This window comes from Dasypus novemcinctus, chromosome 13 (genome assembly GCF_030445035.2).
Source record: "Dasypus novemcinctus isolate mDasNov1 chromosome 13, mDasNov1.1.hap2, whole genome shotgun sequence".
NCBI lineage: Eukaryota > Metazoa > Chordata > Mammalia > Cingulata > Dasypodidae > Dasypus > Dasypus novemcinctus.
The window spans coordinates 2,251,373-2,270,624 of NC_080685.1; the positions used below are offsets into that span (position 1 = coordinate 2,251,373).

The window sequence follows — 19,252 nt, forward strand, 5'->3', positions numbered from 1 at the left end:
ACCTCCAGGAGTTCCGGGTGAGCCGGCCTGGGCAGGCCCACTGGTCTGCGTCGCTCATGAGCTCCTGCAGCCGCTGCTGCTGGTCCTCGCTAGGCTACATCATGCTCATTACTTGGCTTTTAAGGGAAAAAAGTTCTATCTTCATTTCCACCGCAAATGGTATCCCAGCGTGTGTGGCAATGACTTTCCCTGCCTGAAACTCTGAAACTGTACCACAGTTTCCTTGAGAAGAGTCCAAGATGGTAACTGCTTTCCTCCCAGTCTGGTCAGAGATGTGACAGAAGGAAAGCAAATCACATTAATGCTTGTACCACATTCTTTCTAGAGGGTATATATTAGGCTATCTCTTGAAAGAAAAGCAGTTTTAAAAAGAGAAGTTGAAAAACAAGGGAAGAAATCTTTCCTATACAAAAGTTAATAGACTGTATCACTTTACACTATTCATATCATTTATTACCAGAAAATAATTCAATTTTCTCTTTGCAGTTATACAGCTGTTATAAGACATTCATGAAAAAAAAGAAAAAGAAAATAAAAAATAAAGAAAAACAGAAAAATAAAAACAAAAAAAAAATTCACAAGATTTAGTATATAATACACTTGACATGGCCTACCACATGAATACTGTATTACTAGACTTGTACTTCTTGTATTTTTTTATTTTCCCTGCCCTGAGAGGGCTCCCTTGTCTGTCTACTTATTGTTTTTGCTCACTGTTTGTACTCGTCTGCTTGTTGTTTTTGCTCGTTTTTTTTTTGCTTGTTGTCTGCACATTTTCTGTTTTTTCTTTAGGCGGCACCAGGAATAAACCTGGGGCCTCCCATGTGGAAGGCAGGCACTCAACTGCTCAAACCACATCTGCTCCCCTGTACTTCTGTTTAATTCAAAAGAAAGAAAATCCAATGTATATTTTAATTTTGTTTTTTAGCAACATGTGTTGATGGTGTTCTTTTTTTTTTTTTGTGGGGGGACACAAGGATTTAGATGTTGGTCAAATTAGGATCAGGAATGACACAAATTTCTGAATTGACAGAAATTCCTTCTATCTTGCTCTGAGTGGTAGTTACGTGGGTGCATACAGCCATCAAAACCCACCGAACATACAAGACCCAGACAGTTTACTGTGTGTAAATTATATCTTAATTTTTAAAACTTGGGTGGTTCTTTTAAGAGTTCTATGAATTTCTTCTTATAACTAAGAAAAGGATACAGTCCTCCTCCTGGAAATAGGATTCTGCCATCTGTTAAAAATAAACAAAAACCAGAGGAAATTAAATTAGTATTCATACGTAAAGACAAAATTGGAAGAAATCAGGACACTGAAATTCTGAAAGTTTTCTATGTCAAACTAAGAAGAGTTGCATTTAACTATGTTCATCACTGAAAAAGAAGTATGACTCCAGGCGCAGCGCACCACTCTGAAGTCACTCATCTCAAGCAAAGCAAATGCAGACAGTCTTTGGTCTTTACACAACCTCTTCCTTCCTATTCTAAGTCAAAGAAAACGTCTTTGAATCATTTGAGTTTAGGAGTAGGAGGGCTAAGGAGTGAGGAAAACGCTATAGAAGTTTATAAAGGTAGAATACCAGTGAAACCATGGCTTTATTGTAAATTAAAAGAGATGAAATAGGTTACATCACATGGGACCTTAAAACCATGTTCCTTTCATTTCTATTATGCAAACTATTAGCTGAAGACCTCATAGGACATGGTTCTGTTTTGATATTTAAGAAAAGGTCATGCCCACCACTAGCAGCTGAGTAATGTTTGGAACATGTACAGCCATGAATGGTATAGAATGGAGAGAGCACTAGATGAGGAATTCAGAGACCTGGGATCCGCTCGCAGTCAATGTGAATTTTTAATTTAAAAGTTAAAATTCCTTCATTCTAAATCCTATGGGACTTACATCTTTATTCAGATACATAGCATTTCTGAATAGACCAGTAAAACCAAAAGTATTCACTGATAAATGTTTGTATAAACTGATTTGTCATATTTTGAATATTTCATTTAAGTATTTTACATTTTCAAAACAGTTTCCAGGAAGCGGACTTGGCCCAATGGATAGGGCGTCCGCCTATCACATGAAAGGTCCGCAGTTCAAACCCCGGGCCTCCTTGACCCATGTGGAGCTGGCCCATGTGCACTGCTGATGCACACAAGGAGTGCTGTGCCACACAGGGGTGTCCCCACGTAGGGGAGCCCCACGCACAAGGAGTGTGCCCCGTAGGGAGAACCACCCAGCATGAAAGAAAGTTCAGCCTGCCCGGGAATGGTGCTGCACACACGGAGAGCTGACGCAGCAAGACGATGCAACAAAAAGAAACACAGATTCCCGTGCCACTGACAACAAACAGAAGCGGACAAAGAAGAACACGTAGCAAATGGACACAGAGAGCAGACAACTGGGGCGGGTGGGTGGAGGGAGAAGGGGAGAGAAATAAATAATTAAATTAATTAATAAAAAAAGAACAGTTTCCATCGATTGTGACTATGTTTCTAATAAAAAGAGGAATCCATTTGGAGAGTCCAAGTGGAGATCACTATCTCCATTTTCTGAGTAGCTGGGCAATGCAAAGAGCAATAAAGTACTTGCTGAACTTATAAACTGGCAATAAAAAAGAAACAATAAAGTATCATAGGAATGTTTTTTTCCCAAATCCCCAATGTTGGTGGAAACAGCATACTTTTAGAGGAAAATATTTGCCTACTTAAAATACATTTTATAGATCTTAACATTTTTCTATAAGCAATACAGATGACTAGATACAACCACTTCTTTGTAAAGTTTCAGTTTAATCTAAAGCTTGATTCCATATCTAGTTTATATTTTAAGGACTCTGCAAGGGAGATTATCAAGATTCTCATTTTCTTTTATCAGCTTGTTTTTCTAATAGTAAGTTATAATAGTATTAGTTTGAATCAAATCAAATTGCTAATATTCAACCATTTTTTACCTAATGGGAATTCTGTATGGTTCAACCAGTTGTATGCTGCTAAGTGCTCAGCAGTCGGCTTGGGGCTTGGAGGGAAGTGGGGGACGGGTAGGGGGAAAGCCCTAATTTGTAGTGTTTGCTCATTTCTGGTGTCAGTCCACCCATTGTGGCTGATTTCAAGCTACCAACATGACAGATGTCAAAAACATGGCTCTCATAAGCCAGTACCAGCAGGCCCTGGCACCCCACTGGGTCACACCCAACAGAAACCAATGATGACTTCTCATCAACTAACTTCCAGTGGAAAATCTACGGCAGTGCAGTTTCCCAACTACATGTGAGCTGAGACACAGCTTAAGGTTGCTCATTAAAACAAAATATCTTGTCCTTCAAAGATATTTAACTTGCCTTTTTGTGTCGGTACACCACTGGCCCAGACATTTGTAAGTAGCTTTCATTTAAGAAGTTTTGATTGGGTCTACGACTATTAGGTAACTCGAGTTCCTAGTGGTGTGGAAATGAAATTTTCACTTTGTTTTCAAGTTTCAGCAGCAGTTCCAATACCACACCACAACATGAAAAGAAGTTGATGAAATGCACTGAGAGAGTAAAAGGTATTTATTTCCAGGTGAAAGGGCAGCTTGAAAAGTAGAGTATTTCCCTTAAAAACCTAAGTTTATCAAGTCCAGGAGAGCAAGAGAAGATAGGATTTTTTTTCTTGATGTCCCATAAGTCTAAAACTGAGAAGCAGGCTAGGAGAACAGAAAGAGTGTGGGGTTTCGAGTTGAATGGCCTGACTGTGTTCTAGCCCAAGCTCTGCCACTTACCAGCTGTGTAACCTTGGACATGTCATTTCACTTCTCAAGCCTCAGCTTCTTTATCTGTAAAACAGGGACAATAACACCTACAACTATATGAGACAATGTTGTGTAAGGACTGAATGAGAGGATGTGTGTCAAGCATGGTGGCCCAGACTCAGCAGTTAAGTGCTTCAAATGGTGTTCGAGTCTGAGTCTGGAGCAGAAGTACAAGATACAGAGTAGAATTGTGTGAAGAGGCTGAAAACCGTTTTGGGAGGGCAATGGTTCTAAGGTTACCCTGTTTCAGACTTCTTTTACCTATCAGGAACAAAGAAAGGAATTAAGAAGTTTTATCTTTTGGCCATATTCTCCCACAGTGGCTTTCAGGATCACAGTGGATCCATTTCCTGCCTAAGTCTGACATTAATTTAAGTATAAACATACTGAACACAGATTCCACCACTTGATGTTTTTCTTCTCACTTCTATATGAAAAGCTTTTAAGTGTACAACGTCAGTAGTGATTTGTAGCCTAAAGGTATGTTATAGTCATTAAATAAACCATGGTATGAAAGATTACTCATAACCAAGAACAAGAACTTTTAAATGGAACCTCTCAAAGCTCCAAGAGCTAAAAATACAAGCATATATCCAAAGTGAGCGGTCGTTATTTCTAAAGGCTTTTAGCACATATTTATCCATAAATCACATTAAAATCTTAAATTCCCCAAATTAATTCTTCCTAATCCCTAATTTTGTTAATGGCACTACCCTTCTCCCAAACTGTACAACCTGTCATCTCTGACTGCTCCTTCTTTCTCTTCTTTCAGTCCATCACCAAGTCCTAGTGATTCTTCCTCCAAAGACCTCAAATCTATCCCTCTCCACTTCCACTCGTACCACCTCAGCCAAGATGTCTTACTTCCCTTATTCCTAAACTGTAAGTGGCTCTTTATTTTTTATCAAAATTATACATAGTTTAAGGAGTCGAATAGTTCGACAAGGTCTGTTAAGCAAAAGAGCAGCCCCTGCCCCTTTTGCCTTGTTCCCCTTCTTCAGAAGCAAGCGCTTAGATTACCTTTACATACTTTTTAAAAACAGCAACAACAAAAACCCTCCATATCTCTAAATAGTATGCTTATATTTGCTATTCCTTTATTTTTTTTAGAAGAAGATGAGGATTGGGTCCTTTGCTCCTCTCCCATCCCAATCATAGAGACATTTCCTCATTCTCTTATATGCTCCCCGCTCCCCATATTGTCATAGAGTAACAATGGTTAGAAGCTATTTAGTGTTTTCCTTATAAACCAATCCATGCAGTAACTATGATTATTTTTCCTTTTCTACATAATCATTTGTTTCCTTCGGAGATACCTTTTAGCATAGTTTTCTATGTAGTTCACTCACACAACTTCAAACGCTTCAATTGTTGAAATCTTCTCTCAATACATTCAAACATGTCAAGTATTCGCTAAGAGGAAACTGATAGAAAAAGTCTCCCCAGTCTCTTCTAATCCACTCTCAATAGGACAGTCACCTTCTCCTTCTAGGTACACAGCTGTCACCTTCACTCTCCCCTCACCAATATCCTAGAAATCCCTTCCACCCCTCTGCTGGGTGGGACCTCAGTTTCCTGTATCTCCTATCTCTCTGATCCTTGGTTTCCTCCCTGCTTTGGTGGGACACATCCTCTAGTAGCTTTCTGAGAAAGGATACAGAGGAGATACTGAAGGCCCTGAGGGGGGAGCATCCTTGGAATAGGTGAGGAACTGCTAGGAGGTCAGTATATCTGAAAAGGACTGAGTACAAAGGAGAGTTTCTAGAGTTAAAGGCGGGCCAGATCACATGGGCCTCATGGGCCATGGCAACTATTTTGGCTTTCAGTCTGAATTGGAGATGTTGGGCAGAGGAGTGATAAGATTTGACTAGGTTTTATCTGGATCACAATGCCTGCTGTGTAGAGGAAAAATACTAAATAGAAGTTAGAGTAAAACAGATGTTTTAGGGAAACGGACTTGGCCCAGTGGTTAGGGCGTCCGTCTACCACAGGGAGGTCCGTGGTTCAAATCCCGGGCCTCCTTGACCCGTGTGGAGCTGGCCCATGTGCAGTGCTGATGCGCGCAAGGAGTGCCCTGCCACGCAGGGGTGTCCCCTGCGTAGGGGAGCCCCACATGTAAGGAGTGCGCCCTGTAAGGAGAGCCGCCCAGCGCGAAAGAAAGTGCAGCCTGCCCAGGAATGGCGCCGCCCACACTTCCCATGCCGCTGACGACAACAAAAGCGGACAAAGAAACAAGACGCAGCAAATAGACACAGAGAACAGACAGCCGGGGGAGGGGGGGGGGATTTAAATAAATAAATAAATCTTTAAAAATAAAACAAAACAAAAAACATGTTTTGAAGTGAGAAACGTACGCAAGAATCCAGGTGAGATTTGATGGTGTCTTGGACTCAGACGGTAGCAATGAAGAAGGTAAGAAATCATATTACGGATATATTCTGTAGTAGATCCATAGAACTTGTTGATGGACAGGATTTAGGTATGGGGAGAAGCGCGTAACGGATGATTCAGAGTATATGGTCTGGCAACTGAAGGTACGGAGTTGTCATTTAAAAGATAAGGAAAACTAGGAAAGCAGAAGATCTGGGAGGAAAATCAAAGTTTGATTTTGAATCTTGAGATTGAGGTGTCTATTAGACTTCCAGGCAACTGGAATTTAAGCCTGGAGTTCAGGAAAGAAATAGGATAAAAGCTATAGGACTGGATAAAATCACCCAAGAGGTGAGTGTGGACTGAGAATAGAGTCAAGAACTGAACCTGAAGCACTCCAATGTTTAAAAATCAGTAAAATGTGGGGGACCAGCAAATGAGCTTGAGAAAGCATGGCCAGTGGGATAAGAGGTAGAAGCCAAGAGTGAGGTTTCCTAAAATGCAAATAAAGTGCTTCAAAACAAAGCAAAAGATGAACTAGTCATAATTTTATAAAGTTACAGTAAGATGAAAACTGAGAATTAATCACTGGTTTGGCAATATGGAGGTCACTGGTGACTTTTACAATGCAATTTTGGTAAAACAGTAGGGAGAAACCCCAAGAGTGAACTGGGTACAGAATGTTATCTAGAAGAGTTCTCGCCCAAAATATTTAACCTGGATTTAATCATGAAGAAATAATTGAGCAAATCTTAATTATGGGACACTCTATGAGAAATCCAAGATGCTTCCCAAATGCCACAGTTAACCAAAGTCCAAAAATGCAGAAGGAACTGTTCTGGATTATAGGAAACTAAAGAATCTTGACAATCAAATGCAACGTGTGCTCACTGACTGGCTCCTGGATTAAGAATTACTGCGATGTAACTCCAGTGCTTCCTGATTTGTGTCTCCTTCTGGGAGGTAACGGGCAGCCCTCAGCTGACTTCTGTTGCCCTGATGTCTCCGCTTCCTGAAGGCTGCAATAACTCTGCTGATCCTAGGAAGCAGTCTCTGGATAGTGATAATGAAAATACAGTTATAATGCTTAGTATTTATTTTGCTTTTACTATGTACCAAGCACTATGTTAACTGTGCCTTTATATGCATCTCATTTAATCTCTACAACTCTAGAGCAGAAGAAACTGAGAGTCGCTTAGCTTGTTATGCTCTCAAACCACCAACACATTTTCTGAGCACCTTTCTTAGGAGACAACAGGCTGCTGAGATATTTAGGAAGCACGATCTACAGGACTCAGCAAATTGATAATGTACCTGGGGATGGAAGAGGGAGTTAACTTTGAGAACAAGAAAGTTATATCAGCTTCAGGCCTGATCAACTGTTATATTACTGACTAAAAATGTGATTTTCTACTAAATCTGCTTCTGCTTGTAGGATCAGCTGCCAATAGGAAAAAACATTTTTCTTATGGTTAGTGTAACACTTCAGTGATGTAAACTCCTAGAAAAGATACGTTTATAATTGCTATTTCCACTTCTATTCCAAATCTTCTCTTTCCCCAGATTTTTACTGATAGTCTACAGAAAAGTTCAAAGAACAGCAAAATCAACAGTTATATCTTTCACCCAGATTTGTCAACTGTTGACGTTTTGCTAAATTTGATTTCTCTCGGCGCCCTCTCCCCCACATATTTTTTCCATTGAAACATTTTAAGTAAGTTGCACATACTGTGACACTTTACCCTTAAATACATGCACATGTATTTCCCAAGAACAAGGATATTCTCTTACATAACTTACAATACTGTTATCAATCTCAAGAAATTGAACACTGATGCAATAATATTAACAAATATATAAATCACATTCAAATTTCCCCTAAGTTGCTCCAAGAACAAATGTATTGAATGGAATAAACTGATTCTAGCTTCAGTGTTATCAGGAACTCAATTTGTGAGGGACTCTCACCTTTCCTATTTATAAACAATGATAATACCTACCTCTCTAGGTTGTCTGGAGGATGAAATAGCAATGGATGTGGAGACCCTCTGCAAAGCTAAAACACTGTATAAATATACAGAAGGCTCAAAGATTAGAGACCTGCAGTGCTGGTGCTTCTCAACTATGACAAATTACTAGCATCTCAGGGGTCAAAAAAGCAGTATACATTTTCTATAGGCATTCTTGCAGTCAACAAAATAAGCAATATAAATTCTTAAGACTACATTTTCCCCTTGTGGGGTAAGATCTATTTTACTTTCTAAAAATTAAAAATTACTCACTGTTTAGTGCAAATTTAAAGTGAAACAGAAGTAAATGAAGTAAGAAGTCAACGTTCCCCATTCCCATGTAGCAATTATTTTCATTTGAAGTGAAAATAAAAAGCAGATCATGAATTTTTTCCGAATTAGCATTTGTGTAAAAAAGCTTCTTTAAAAAAAAAAAAGTAGAGCCCCCCTCGTTCCCAGCCTTATTTTCTAATTATTGAAAGAATTATTTTTCTGAAACTCAAATCTGATTCCGGCACTCCTGTGATCAGAAACTGCCAGCCCCTAAGAGCAAGGCTAATTCATGGGCTATCCCATCTTAACCTCCAGCGATACCCCAGCCATGCCTCAGGTCATGTAAGCTTGCTCTGGCGACCCCAGGGAGTGCATCCTCGTCCTTCACAGCCCAGCTTCAGTTACCTTCTTTGTGACTCACGCTCTGCCTTCTCTGACCTTACGCACGCTGGAGAGCGAGTTCTATAAGGGCTTATCTACACAACTCCTTCTCCTGTCCCGTAGTGGCTCTTTGTTTCCCCATCGTCCAGCAAAGTTCTGGGCACCCAATTGGTGCTTCCTACATTGACTCTTATTTAATACACACAGCTTTAATTACCTCGTAACAGTAATTAGCTATTGTCTCAACTGCGGATTATCCAAGACCACCGAGGCCTGGCCACCTGTCAGGACTGTGCCAAATTTCCCACCAGCCACTGATCTGGGGTTACGTTCTACTGGGTTCTAAAATGGCGTGAGGTTGAATTAATGACGGAGAATTGGATTTTAGATTACTCCAAACACAGGTACCAAATTTCAGTATGGTTAAAAATGAAGGTTTTAATGTATACCTGATGAAGGCAAAGGGGAAGAGCTCTAGAATCCAACTGCTCAACTTCACCACGTATAAGGGAGAACAGAGACTGCAGAACGAGCTTCGGCACTTCTGGCTCATCATTAGCATTTACTCCAGCAGTCTCTTCATCAGCACCAGCACGCATGGCTGCATGCACTGTCTTTTCTTGCAGTGAAGGTGTAATATCCCCTGAAGAAAGTCCTTTAAGAAGTAAATAAAATGCCTAGGTTAGAATAAACTCCCATCATGGTGGAACACCTTAGGACATTACACTTGTTAGCCATAAAACTTTCAAATGAAATTAATCATATGAAAAAAAGAAATAGAAACCACCGATTTTTGTCCTCATTAATATCGTGCTGACATCTAATTACTTCTGTTAGCACACATAAACCATTTTTTTGTAGAATTATTAAGAGTATTAATAAAAAGGGATCCAAAGAAAAGTAAGCAGGTTAAAATCTGACCAAAAACCTGATTCTCCCGAAGGAAAAATGGATTAGCTGTAATGCAAAGTCCTGGCTTGCCTGAAATAAAACAGAACTGAAAAGGAAGGAAAAATAATTTATCATATGAGACAGCCAAAGAAGTTATGCTTTCCTCTTAAACTCTAGTTTGATAATTTTAAGACTACTTTTGGATCCCATGAATTCAGACGCCAGAGATAACGGCCAAACAAAACTTTTTTCCTATTAAAAAAAGGTTAAAGTAACATAAAGTAAAAAGCAGCAGAGGAAAGTGGATGTGGATTAACTGATGAGTGTCTGTCTACCATGTGGAGGGTCTAGGGTTCGATCCCCAGGGCCTTCCTGACCCGTGTGGTGAGCTGGCCCACGTGCAGTGCTGCCATGCACAAGGAGTGCCCTGGCACGCAGGGGCGCCCCCACATAGGAACACCCCAAGCACAAGGAGTGTGCCCTGCAAGAACCGCTCTGAACGGAAAAAAAAAAGCACAGGCCACCCAGGAGTGGCGCCCCACATACCGAGAACTGATGCAGCAAGATGACTCAACAAAAAGAGATGCAGTTTCCCAGTGCTGCCGGATAATGCAAGCAGACGCAGAAGAACACACAGCGAATGGACAGAGAGAGCAGAAAACAAAGGGGGCAGTGGAGAGAAATAAATAAAATAAAATCTTTAAAAAAACAAAGAAACAGAAACCACTGATTTCTCCTCATTATGATCATGCTGACATCTAATTAATTCTATTAGCATACATAAATAAACCGTTTTTAAAAATACATTTATTTTTAAAGGGTATATAGATTACATAAAAATTACTAAAGTAACACTTCTAAAAAATTATCAATGAATAAAAGCTCCTGAAATGATGCACCAAATCTGGAAAAGATTCTTTACAAATGATAACTCTGCCCTTCACTGAAATCTCAGCATGGATTCTGGATTCTGATTTTCACGCCTGAACTGTACCTGTCCCTGCCGTCAGCTGCCTCAGGAGTGACCTTTCTCAGCAGGTTGGTGTGAGCACCTGAGGCCTGAAGCCTCCCCAGGCCGTCAGCCCACTCTCTAAATAAACCACTGCTCTGCCCATCTCCTTGGTAAAATATGCTGTGCCTCTCTGAGCAATTACAGATTCTAAGAACAGAATATTTTCCTCCCACACATGCTCATTTATGTTTCACCCTAGCCCTTCCCTGTCATGAGCTGCGTGAACTTCCCCTCCTCTGACCCCTGTACATGGCCCTGCATTACACTCAGCTGCATTACAGTAACTGATGTAAAGGTCTCCGTTCTATTGGATCATAGCTTCTGTACTTCAGAAATAAACTTATGCACCATGGTATCCCCGTTAAATCCAGTTTGGGGAACAAAAATTCCAAGTCTTGTGCTTTACCTGCCCCCCATCACCTACAGTGATTTCTTCTAATTTAGAGAATTCTCTTCTATGACTTTTATGTCAGCTGGCCTCAGGAAGGACAAGGGGATGGCCACGCATTCTGCGGGACAGTATTTATGAAAATAAGGGTGATTCCACTGCTTTCTAGCTTTCTAGCTACAACCCTAGCAGGACCAAGAGTGCCAATGTAGGAACAGGAACTTCCCATAGAAAACTACAAAGCATTGTTCTTCTTGTTTTCTTCCCCTTTTCCCTAGCCTTACTTCCTACTCTACCCAAGATATTTAATCCCATATACACTGTGTTAAGACTATCCTCCCAAATTCTATTTTTCTATTAATTAAATTCTTCCCACATCTTTATTAAAATTTACTCCATGTCTCTTCTTTGTAAACAAAAAAAAAAAAAAAAATGAAGCTTTATAATGTTAATTTTTAGCAAAAGGAAGTTAAATACCTAAAAGCATATTGTCAGAGAATATCAAGACTCTCAAAGGTAAAGAAAAAGGACAGAATTTATGACTCCCTTATCTAAAGGCAAAGAAGGATGCTGAATAATGTAAATGGAAGTGTGTACTGTGGTTACCTCAGTTATTTAGTCAGTCTAGATTCATAACAGTCAAGTTTCCTTCTAGATCCATTTTTTTTCCTATATTAACAATCAATGTTACTGATATGTACAATTTATAAGCAAGCAATACATTGGTAAATACAATTATGTAGACAATAAAGAAATTTCAAAAGAAAGAGGAATATTAATCATAAAACATATATAACTACCTCACACCTACTAGAATGGCTATTATAGGAACCCTTGTACTTTGTTGATGGAAATATAAATGGTGCAGCCGCTGCAGAAAATAGTTTAGCCTTCCTCAAAATGTTAAACATAGAACCAACACATGACTGGACAATCTCACATCTAGATATATACCCAAAAGAACTGAAAGCAGGGCCTCAAACAGGTATTTTCACACCAGTTGTGGCAGTCTGATATTACTTATGAATCCTACAAAAAAGAGAAAAATTATGTTTATAAACCAGTCTGTTCCTCTGGGTATGATATCATTTGGTTGTATTAAATTTCATTGTTTTATAAGTTTATATAATAAAACATTAGGGCTTTGATTTGACCAGGTCAGTAGGGCATGACTCAGGAGTGGGTCCCCGCCCCCTTGGTGGGCTGATAGAAACGGACACTCACTCAGGAAGACACACAGAAGATGACACAGGAAAAGAGAAAGAGCTCCACAAATGCCAGAGGAGAGAAGGCTCAAACAGCTAGAGCGCAGGGAGAGATGAGCCATTCGCCTCGTAGTTTGCAGCTGAAGAGAACAGAGCAGCTGAGGAGCTGATAAGGCCTGGAAAGAAAGGAGCCTTGGGACAGACTGATACAGGAAGCCCTGAGAGACCAGCCTGTGCCAGCCCACAGCAGAGACTGGAAGAAGCTGGGCCCATGGAGCCTACGAGGAAGGAAGGAGGGACCAGGCAGAGATCCCTGCCATCTTGCTTCAACATGTGGCAACTGACTTTGGTGAGAGAGCAGCCTTAGTTGGACTCCTTAGGGCCTTGTAACTGTAAGCTCTTATCCCAAATAAATACCTTTACAAAAGTACAGATTTCTGGTACTTTGTATCAGCAAGCCTTTGGCTTACTAATACCGAATTTGGTACCAGGAGAGTGGGGTACAGTCTGATGCAATTACCAAAATTGCTGGAATGGTTTTATATATGCGTGTGGAAGTTTGATATTATTGATGAATTCCAAAAAGAAATATTATGTTAGTAAATTGGTCTGTCTCTATGGGCGTGATACCCTTTGATTGTATTAAATTCAGAGATTTCACTTTTACTTGATTATGATTAGGGTTTTGATTTGGCCATGTCAGTAGGAGGCTGAGTCCCCACTCCCTTGGTAGGCAGACACACAGAAAGCGACATGGCAGAGGAGAGAACTGAGTTTTTTGACACTGGGCAGGGGGAGAGCTGAGCTGTTTTCATGACAGTTTACAGCTGGCCTTGTGGAGAGCGCAGACTCTGGGAAGAGAGATGAGCCTTATGCCAGCCTGTAGCTAAAACCGGAAGCTGGGACCAGGGAGCCTTCAGAGGAAGAGGAAGGCTTCACAGAGATGGGCGGCCATCTTGCTCCAACACGTGGGCACAGACTTTGGTGAGGGAAGTAACGTAACTCTTTATGGCCTTGTGACTGTAAGCTCTACCCCAAATAAACACCCTTTATAAAAAGCCAACAGATTTCTGGTACTTTGCATTAGCACTCCTCTGCCTGACTAATAAAAGGGGTGAGGGTATTTTCTTGGAGGAACTGTGAGATGCTTGATGGAAAAGGCCTAAATTGCTTTGCAGAGACTGTTGGTAGGAAGATGGAGCCTAAAGTCATTTCTGATAAAGCCATAGAAGTAACTGATGAAACTATTACTGGAAACTGGAAGAAAGGTGATCTGTGTTTTAAAGTTGCAGAGAACTTAACAAGATTGACTCCTGATGTTATATGGAAGGCAGGATTTGAAAATGACAAGGTCGGACATTCAGCTGAAGAGCTTTCCAAAGTAACCTTGGAGAGTGCTTCCTGGCTTCTCCTTGCAGCTTGCAGCAGGATGCTAGATAAGAATTGTGGGGCACAAAGACACCAGAAACTGATTCTGGGAATTCCAAGCCTCTGGAAATCAAGCCCCCAGACAACAGTGCCCCATTTGAGGACTTAGCTAAACTTGGAACTTGTAAACCAGGATTTAAAATGCAGTCATCCAGAAAAGACTTGAATTCTGTGTTGTCATGAAGAAACCAAGTTTAGTTCTCAGACTTGGTCAATTTGCAGGTTTTGAGACAATGGTTTATTCAACTTGATAGTGTGTGGAAGAATATAACGATATCCTTTAATGACCTTTACCTTAAAACATCATTCATGTCTCCTTTAATAATCTAGCATAGGTCGGTCGTTTGTGAATATAACTAAGGGATGTAACTGTTTATCTGCAATGGTAGTGTGTGATGTGACTGGATAATTTATGGACACACTCTCACAGCAGGTATTTTAGGTAGTAAGTAATCAAAAGAATGAAAATTACAGACAGAATACAGATTTGAAAGATGCCACACAGAAGACATGGATTACATTTACGGCGATGGTGACAGTGCTGAAGCTAAGCTAAGCTGTCAGGGGTGTCTGGGATGGGGAAAGGGCTATTAAAGGTCTACTACCATTCAGAGCCTCACTGTGCCACCCACATACAGGGTTGTGTGGCCTTTAAGGAGCTCACCTGCCCTTGTTCACGCTGCTCCTTGTGCCTGGACTGTGGCTTTTAAAGAGCCAGGACTCAGCACGGTGGGTACTCACATACTTTTTGGGGAAAAGACTGACTGATTATCTCGCTATCATGGAATGTACTACTAGCCCACATACAAAGTCACTCAATCGTCACTACAACATTATCAAGTAGGTATTGGAAATTACAGATGAAGCAAATGAAATTCATCAGAGGGAAAATGAGACCACGGGCTCTGAAGTCAGGCTGCCTGAGTCTGAATCTTAAGTTCTTGTTTTCTAGCTGAGACTCTGGGCACTTCAATCTCCTTAAGCCGTAATTTCCCATCTGTTAAAGAGAGATACTGCTTTCGTGGCTCTCCTTAGAAATTGCACTGGGACTGTTCTACTTCTCTACCAGTCAGCTACTTTTTTTTAGAAGGCATTAAGGAACAAACTATATTTACCGCTTTATAAAAAATACTCTTTGACTCAAGTGTTGCAAGTTCCTTTCACTACACTGAGACTAGATTGAATAATATGATGGAAAGTTACACCATCATTAGAAAGTTATTAGAGCAAATCAATGCTGCACTTACGGCTCTTCTTGCTGAGGCCAGCAGCACTTAACTGTTCACAGACACATGGCCATCAACACGCTGCTCAAAGAAAAGGCAGGCATGGCAATGATCTGTGGCAAATCTTGATAAGTCAAAACATGAAACCTAATTCCTTTAAACACACTTTAACACTCAGCAAAAGCAAGACTGTATGGGGTAACAATTAGGTTCAGTCTCTGAAGTCAGACTACCTGTGAGCAGATTCCAAGAATAGTGCTTATTAATAAAAAGACGTTAGGCAGGGAAGTGGCCGTGGATCAATCAGATGAGCTCCCGTCTACCATATGGGAGGCCCTTGGTTCGTGTCCTGGGGCCTCCTTGTGAAGGAAGTCTTGCCTGCAGACACTGCGGAGCACCGCCCTGCCTGCAGACTCCGTGGAGAGCCGACTCAGCGAAGGTATACACACACAAAAAAAGGGAGACAAGCAAGAACAGAGAAGAGCCCCCAGAGAATGGACACAGAGAGCAGGCAGGAAGCAAGCTGCAAGGGGGGAAGGGAAATAAAATAAATAATAAATACAGACACAGAAAAACACACAGCAATGGACATAGAGCAGACAGCATGTAAAAAGCTGCAAGGGGGGAATAAAAAAAAACCCTAACAAACAAAAAAGACATTAGGCAAGTTTCTTAATCTCACTATGCTCTAGATTCCTTATCTATAAATTGGGGCAAATCGTAGTACTTACCTAAAAAGGCTATTGGAAGGATTAAATGAGAGAATCCATATAAAACTTGTACCATGGTACCTAATAAGTGCTCAATAAATGTTCAAAAACATTTGTTTTACACCTTAGCTACCTTTAATCAAGTTAGGCTCTGTATGTCCCTAACTCTGAGTTTGGACCTCTAAATTTTTAACTCCATTTCAACCACTGTTTTGTCTTCTGAGGTGTTAATATTTGTGCTATTTTTCCATCATTTCTGTAAGACACAATATCATTTCCCAAAGATTAATGGGTATGTTTCTAAATCAAGAACATCCTTTTCTAAAAGATGCTATCATACAGAAAATACCAAAGAGTAGTATTCTTTCAGAGTAGATCAATTTAATCCTATGACCTTTGGGAATAGTCTTGCTATTGAGAACAAAAGATTTTTAAAAAGGAAAATTTTGTGTTCTATTTATGACACCACAATAATTTTTTAAAAATGAAAATGTTTTTGCTGTGATTTTATGCTATAATCCTTTAAGCTATTTCATAATTGAATTCATCAAATTCCTTTACCCTTTTATGCAAGCTGAGGCATATCTTGTCAATAGTTTTGAAAGATGATTCAGAACACTTTCGTTACCTTGCATTCCAATATGTGAAGATGCCCTAGGTTATTTAAGCGCACCTCTACCAAAAGCTCCTGAGGTTCTTCCTGCTCTGCTTACTCCTTTATTTTTTTAAGCAAAGTTGTGGGTTTACAATCAAGCATTCCCATATACCACCCTATTAAAATGTTGCATTGGTGTGGCTCATTTGTTATACCTGCTGAAAACACAGTTTTATAATTGTACAATTATCTACAGTCCATGGTTTAGCTTAGGGTTCACTATTTGTGTTATGCAATTTCGTGAATTTTTTTTCTTAAATTTTTGCCGTGGTGGTGTGGTAGCACAATATTGTGAACATAATTAACAGCACAGAAATATATATCTGAATATGGTCAAAAGGGGAACTGTTGGGTTGTATTAATGCATGGTTTATGTAGTTCCTGTGCTTGACTCTGCACCTTGCTCATCCCATCACTCTAAGGTCAGTCAGTGCCAAGAACACAGAAGAGTGTCCGTGGTTCAAATGTCTTCAATTGTTGGCCAAAACATTTAAGTGGCAAAAAGGAACTATTCCTTCTTTTTCCTCATCATTAGACACTGGTAGTATTAGTAAGCTAAATAGGCCACTTCCTCCTGACCTGTCCCTGGGGTCAGAGAGACCTATCACGTAATTACAGCATAATTATTACTTGCTCAACGTGGCACATTCCTCAGTGCCCACCAGAGGGAGCAGGCAGGGGCCACAGCCGAACAGCCCCGTGACCTAAGGTAAGTGAACTGACTCTTGGAAACCTGTTTCCTCAGGAATTAGTGGCTAAGGATTAAATAAAGCAACATACAAAGCAAACCCAGTACTTAGTAGGCATCAAAGCGGCAGTGCTGTGCTCTTGCTTGATCATGCTAGGTAAGCAATTTCAAAGTCAATCAAGGCTGGGAAGGCATAAAAGCAGCTGCTGGACTTTAACTTAGGTAGCATCTTGAAAACTCTATAATATACACTTGAGGACAACCTGAAGCACAGGGATTCAGATAGGGCTGACAGACCACCCCTTCCGTTAGCTAAGTTATCTACTTTTTAAGTACTTTAGAAGGAATATGCCATCTAGCAGAGTCTGGAAGATAGCAACATATAACCTTCAAAAGAATCCTATTTTCTTCTCAGGTAGAAGCCAAAAAGGCTACTGTTCTTGCATAGGGAGGGAGCAAACTCTTTTGATAGATTGCTTTGTTGAGCACTGAAAGCAGCAGAGATCTAATTATTCACTCAAAATTTTTAATAAACCAGAACTGAGCTACTATCTAGCTCTAGAAACCTACCTTATTATTAAAGCACCCCTGCCTCCAACCAGACTATCTTGAATCTTGAACAAAGAGAATCTTTTTGTTTTTTCCTTAGGTGAAAGAGGCTCACTGACAGAGACACACTTGTGGATTCAGAGTATCCTCAACTCAACATTTAGATTTTAGACACAGCAGACCTGAAAAAGCTCTAAGAGAAATTAACTTCCTGAAACTCAAGAGGCATTTAACAAATGCACAGCAACAAGGGCCCCCATGGGCTGGTAAGGCCAGGCCCTCCCATCCTTTGGCCTTTAGGTGGTAAAAGCAGGTAAGCTGTGGGCAGCTACACCCTTTCTGTCAGGGCACTTACAGTTATTCCTTCAAGCTTCATCATGTTCTAAAGTTTGCTCCAGGCCTTTTCATATACAAGGCACAATTAGTACAAACAAATATTGCTGGGATATTTAGATTCTAAAGTATGAATAACCTGTCAGTTAGAACAAATGTTTGGATCCCCCAATTTTTCTCTTAGAAGTTTGATTCGATATATTATACTTTAACATGCTTTATTAAAAACTAAAAATATGCAAGGGATTTGCCCAAGCATGCAATTAATTAGTTATGCTATTTTTATATTTACCCAGAACAAGAGATCACCAAAGTTTCAAATGCAATTAATAAGGTGTTTTTGCATTAGAAGCAACTAACTTTGCTAGTATCAAATGGCTAAATTTTACCATATTGTCCAAGTCACTCCAAGTACAATGAACTCATGAGCTATTAAATATAAAATATTCCTTGGTTCTCTAGGATAAAGATAAATAAAAATTTCAAATTCTATTTGCCCTTATAGCAAGGTACATCATCTTCTTGTAACTCTGAAAATACACATATATTTTTTTAAAGATTCATTTTTTATTTCTCTCCCCTCCCCCCCGTTGTCTGCTCTCTGTGTCCATTCCCTGTATGTTCTTCTGTGACCGCTTCTATCCTTATCAGTGGCACCAGGAATATGTGTTTTTTTGTTGCGTCATCTTGTTGTGTCAGTTCTCCGTGTGTGTGGCACCATTCTTGGGCCGGCTGCACTTTCTTTTGCGCTGGGCGGCTCTCCTTACAGGGCGCACTCCTTGTGCGTGGGGCTCCCCTACGCGGGGGCCACCCCTGCGTGGCACGGCACTCCTTGCGCACATCAGCACTGTGCATGGGCCAGCTCCACGTGGATCAAGGAGGCCCGGGGTTTGAACCACGGACCTCCCGTGTCGTAGGTGGATGCCCTATCTATTGGGCCAAGTCCACTTCCCTGAAAATACACATATTCTGTTTCTCTAACAAATATAAAAGCACATATAAAATTTTAAATTTAAAAATGGGGAGTGGATGTAGCTCAAGTGGTTGAGTGCCTGCTTCCCATAAAGAGGCCCCAGGTTTGATTCCTGGTACCTTCTAAAAACAAACAAAAGAACTCTCACTGGGGAGTGGATGGAGCTTAGTGGTGGAGTGCCTGCTTCCCAAGTAAAAGGTCTCGAGTTCAATCTCCAGTACTCACTAGGGAAAAAAAGTCAAAAAAAAAAAAATTAAAAACATTATTTATGGAGAAAGGGAGAGCAACCTAAGTATCCAAAGGAAAACAAATTGCTAAATTTTCCTTAAAAGGGTACCCCCGCTTAATATTTTATAATTCTCTAG

At 40.3% G+C, this 19,252-nt stretch overlaps 1 protein-coding gene across 4 annotated transcripts in view; it reads right to left on the bottom strand.

The window, feature by feature from the left end:
• Positions 1-19,252, bottom strand: part of CNST (consortin, connexin sorting protein) — a 95,189-nt gene that overhangs the window by 31,652 nt on the left and 44,285 nt on the right. For all 4 annotated transcript variants that reach the window (XR_011645346.1, XM_058309392.2, XM_058309391.1 and 1 more), the window contains 2 exons: positions 9,279-9,484; positions 1,211-1,241 (listed from right to left, as the gene is read on the bottom strand). Coding sequence is in view for 3 of the 4 variants with exons in the window: in XM_058309392.2 (XP_058165375.1) it covers positions 1,211-1,241; positions 9,279-9,484 (237 nt within the window). In the remaining variant the exon portion in view is untranslated. The remainder of the gene's footprint in view (positions 1-1,210; positions 1,242-9,278; positions 9,485-19,252) is intronic.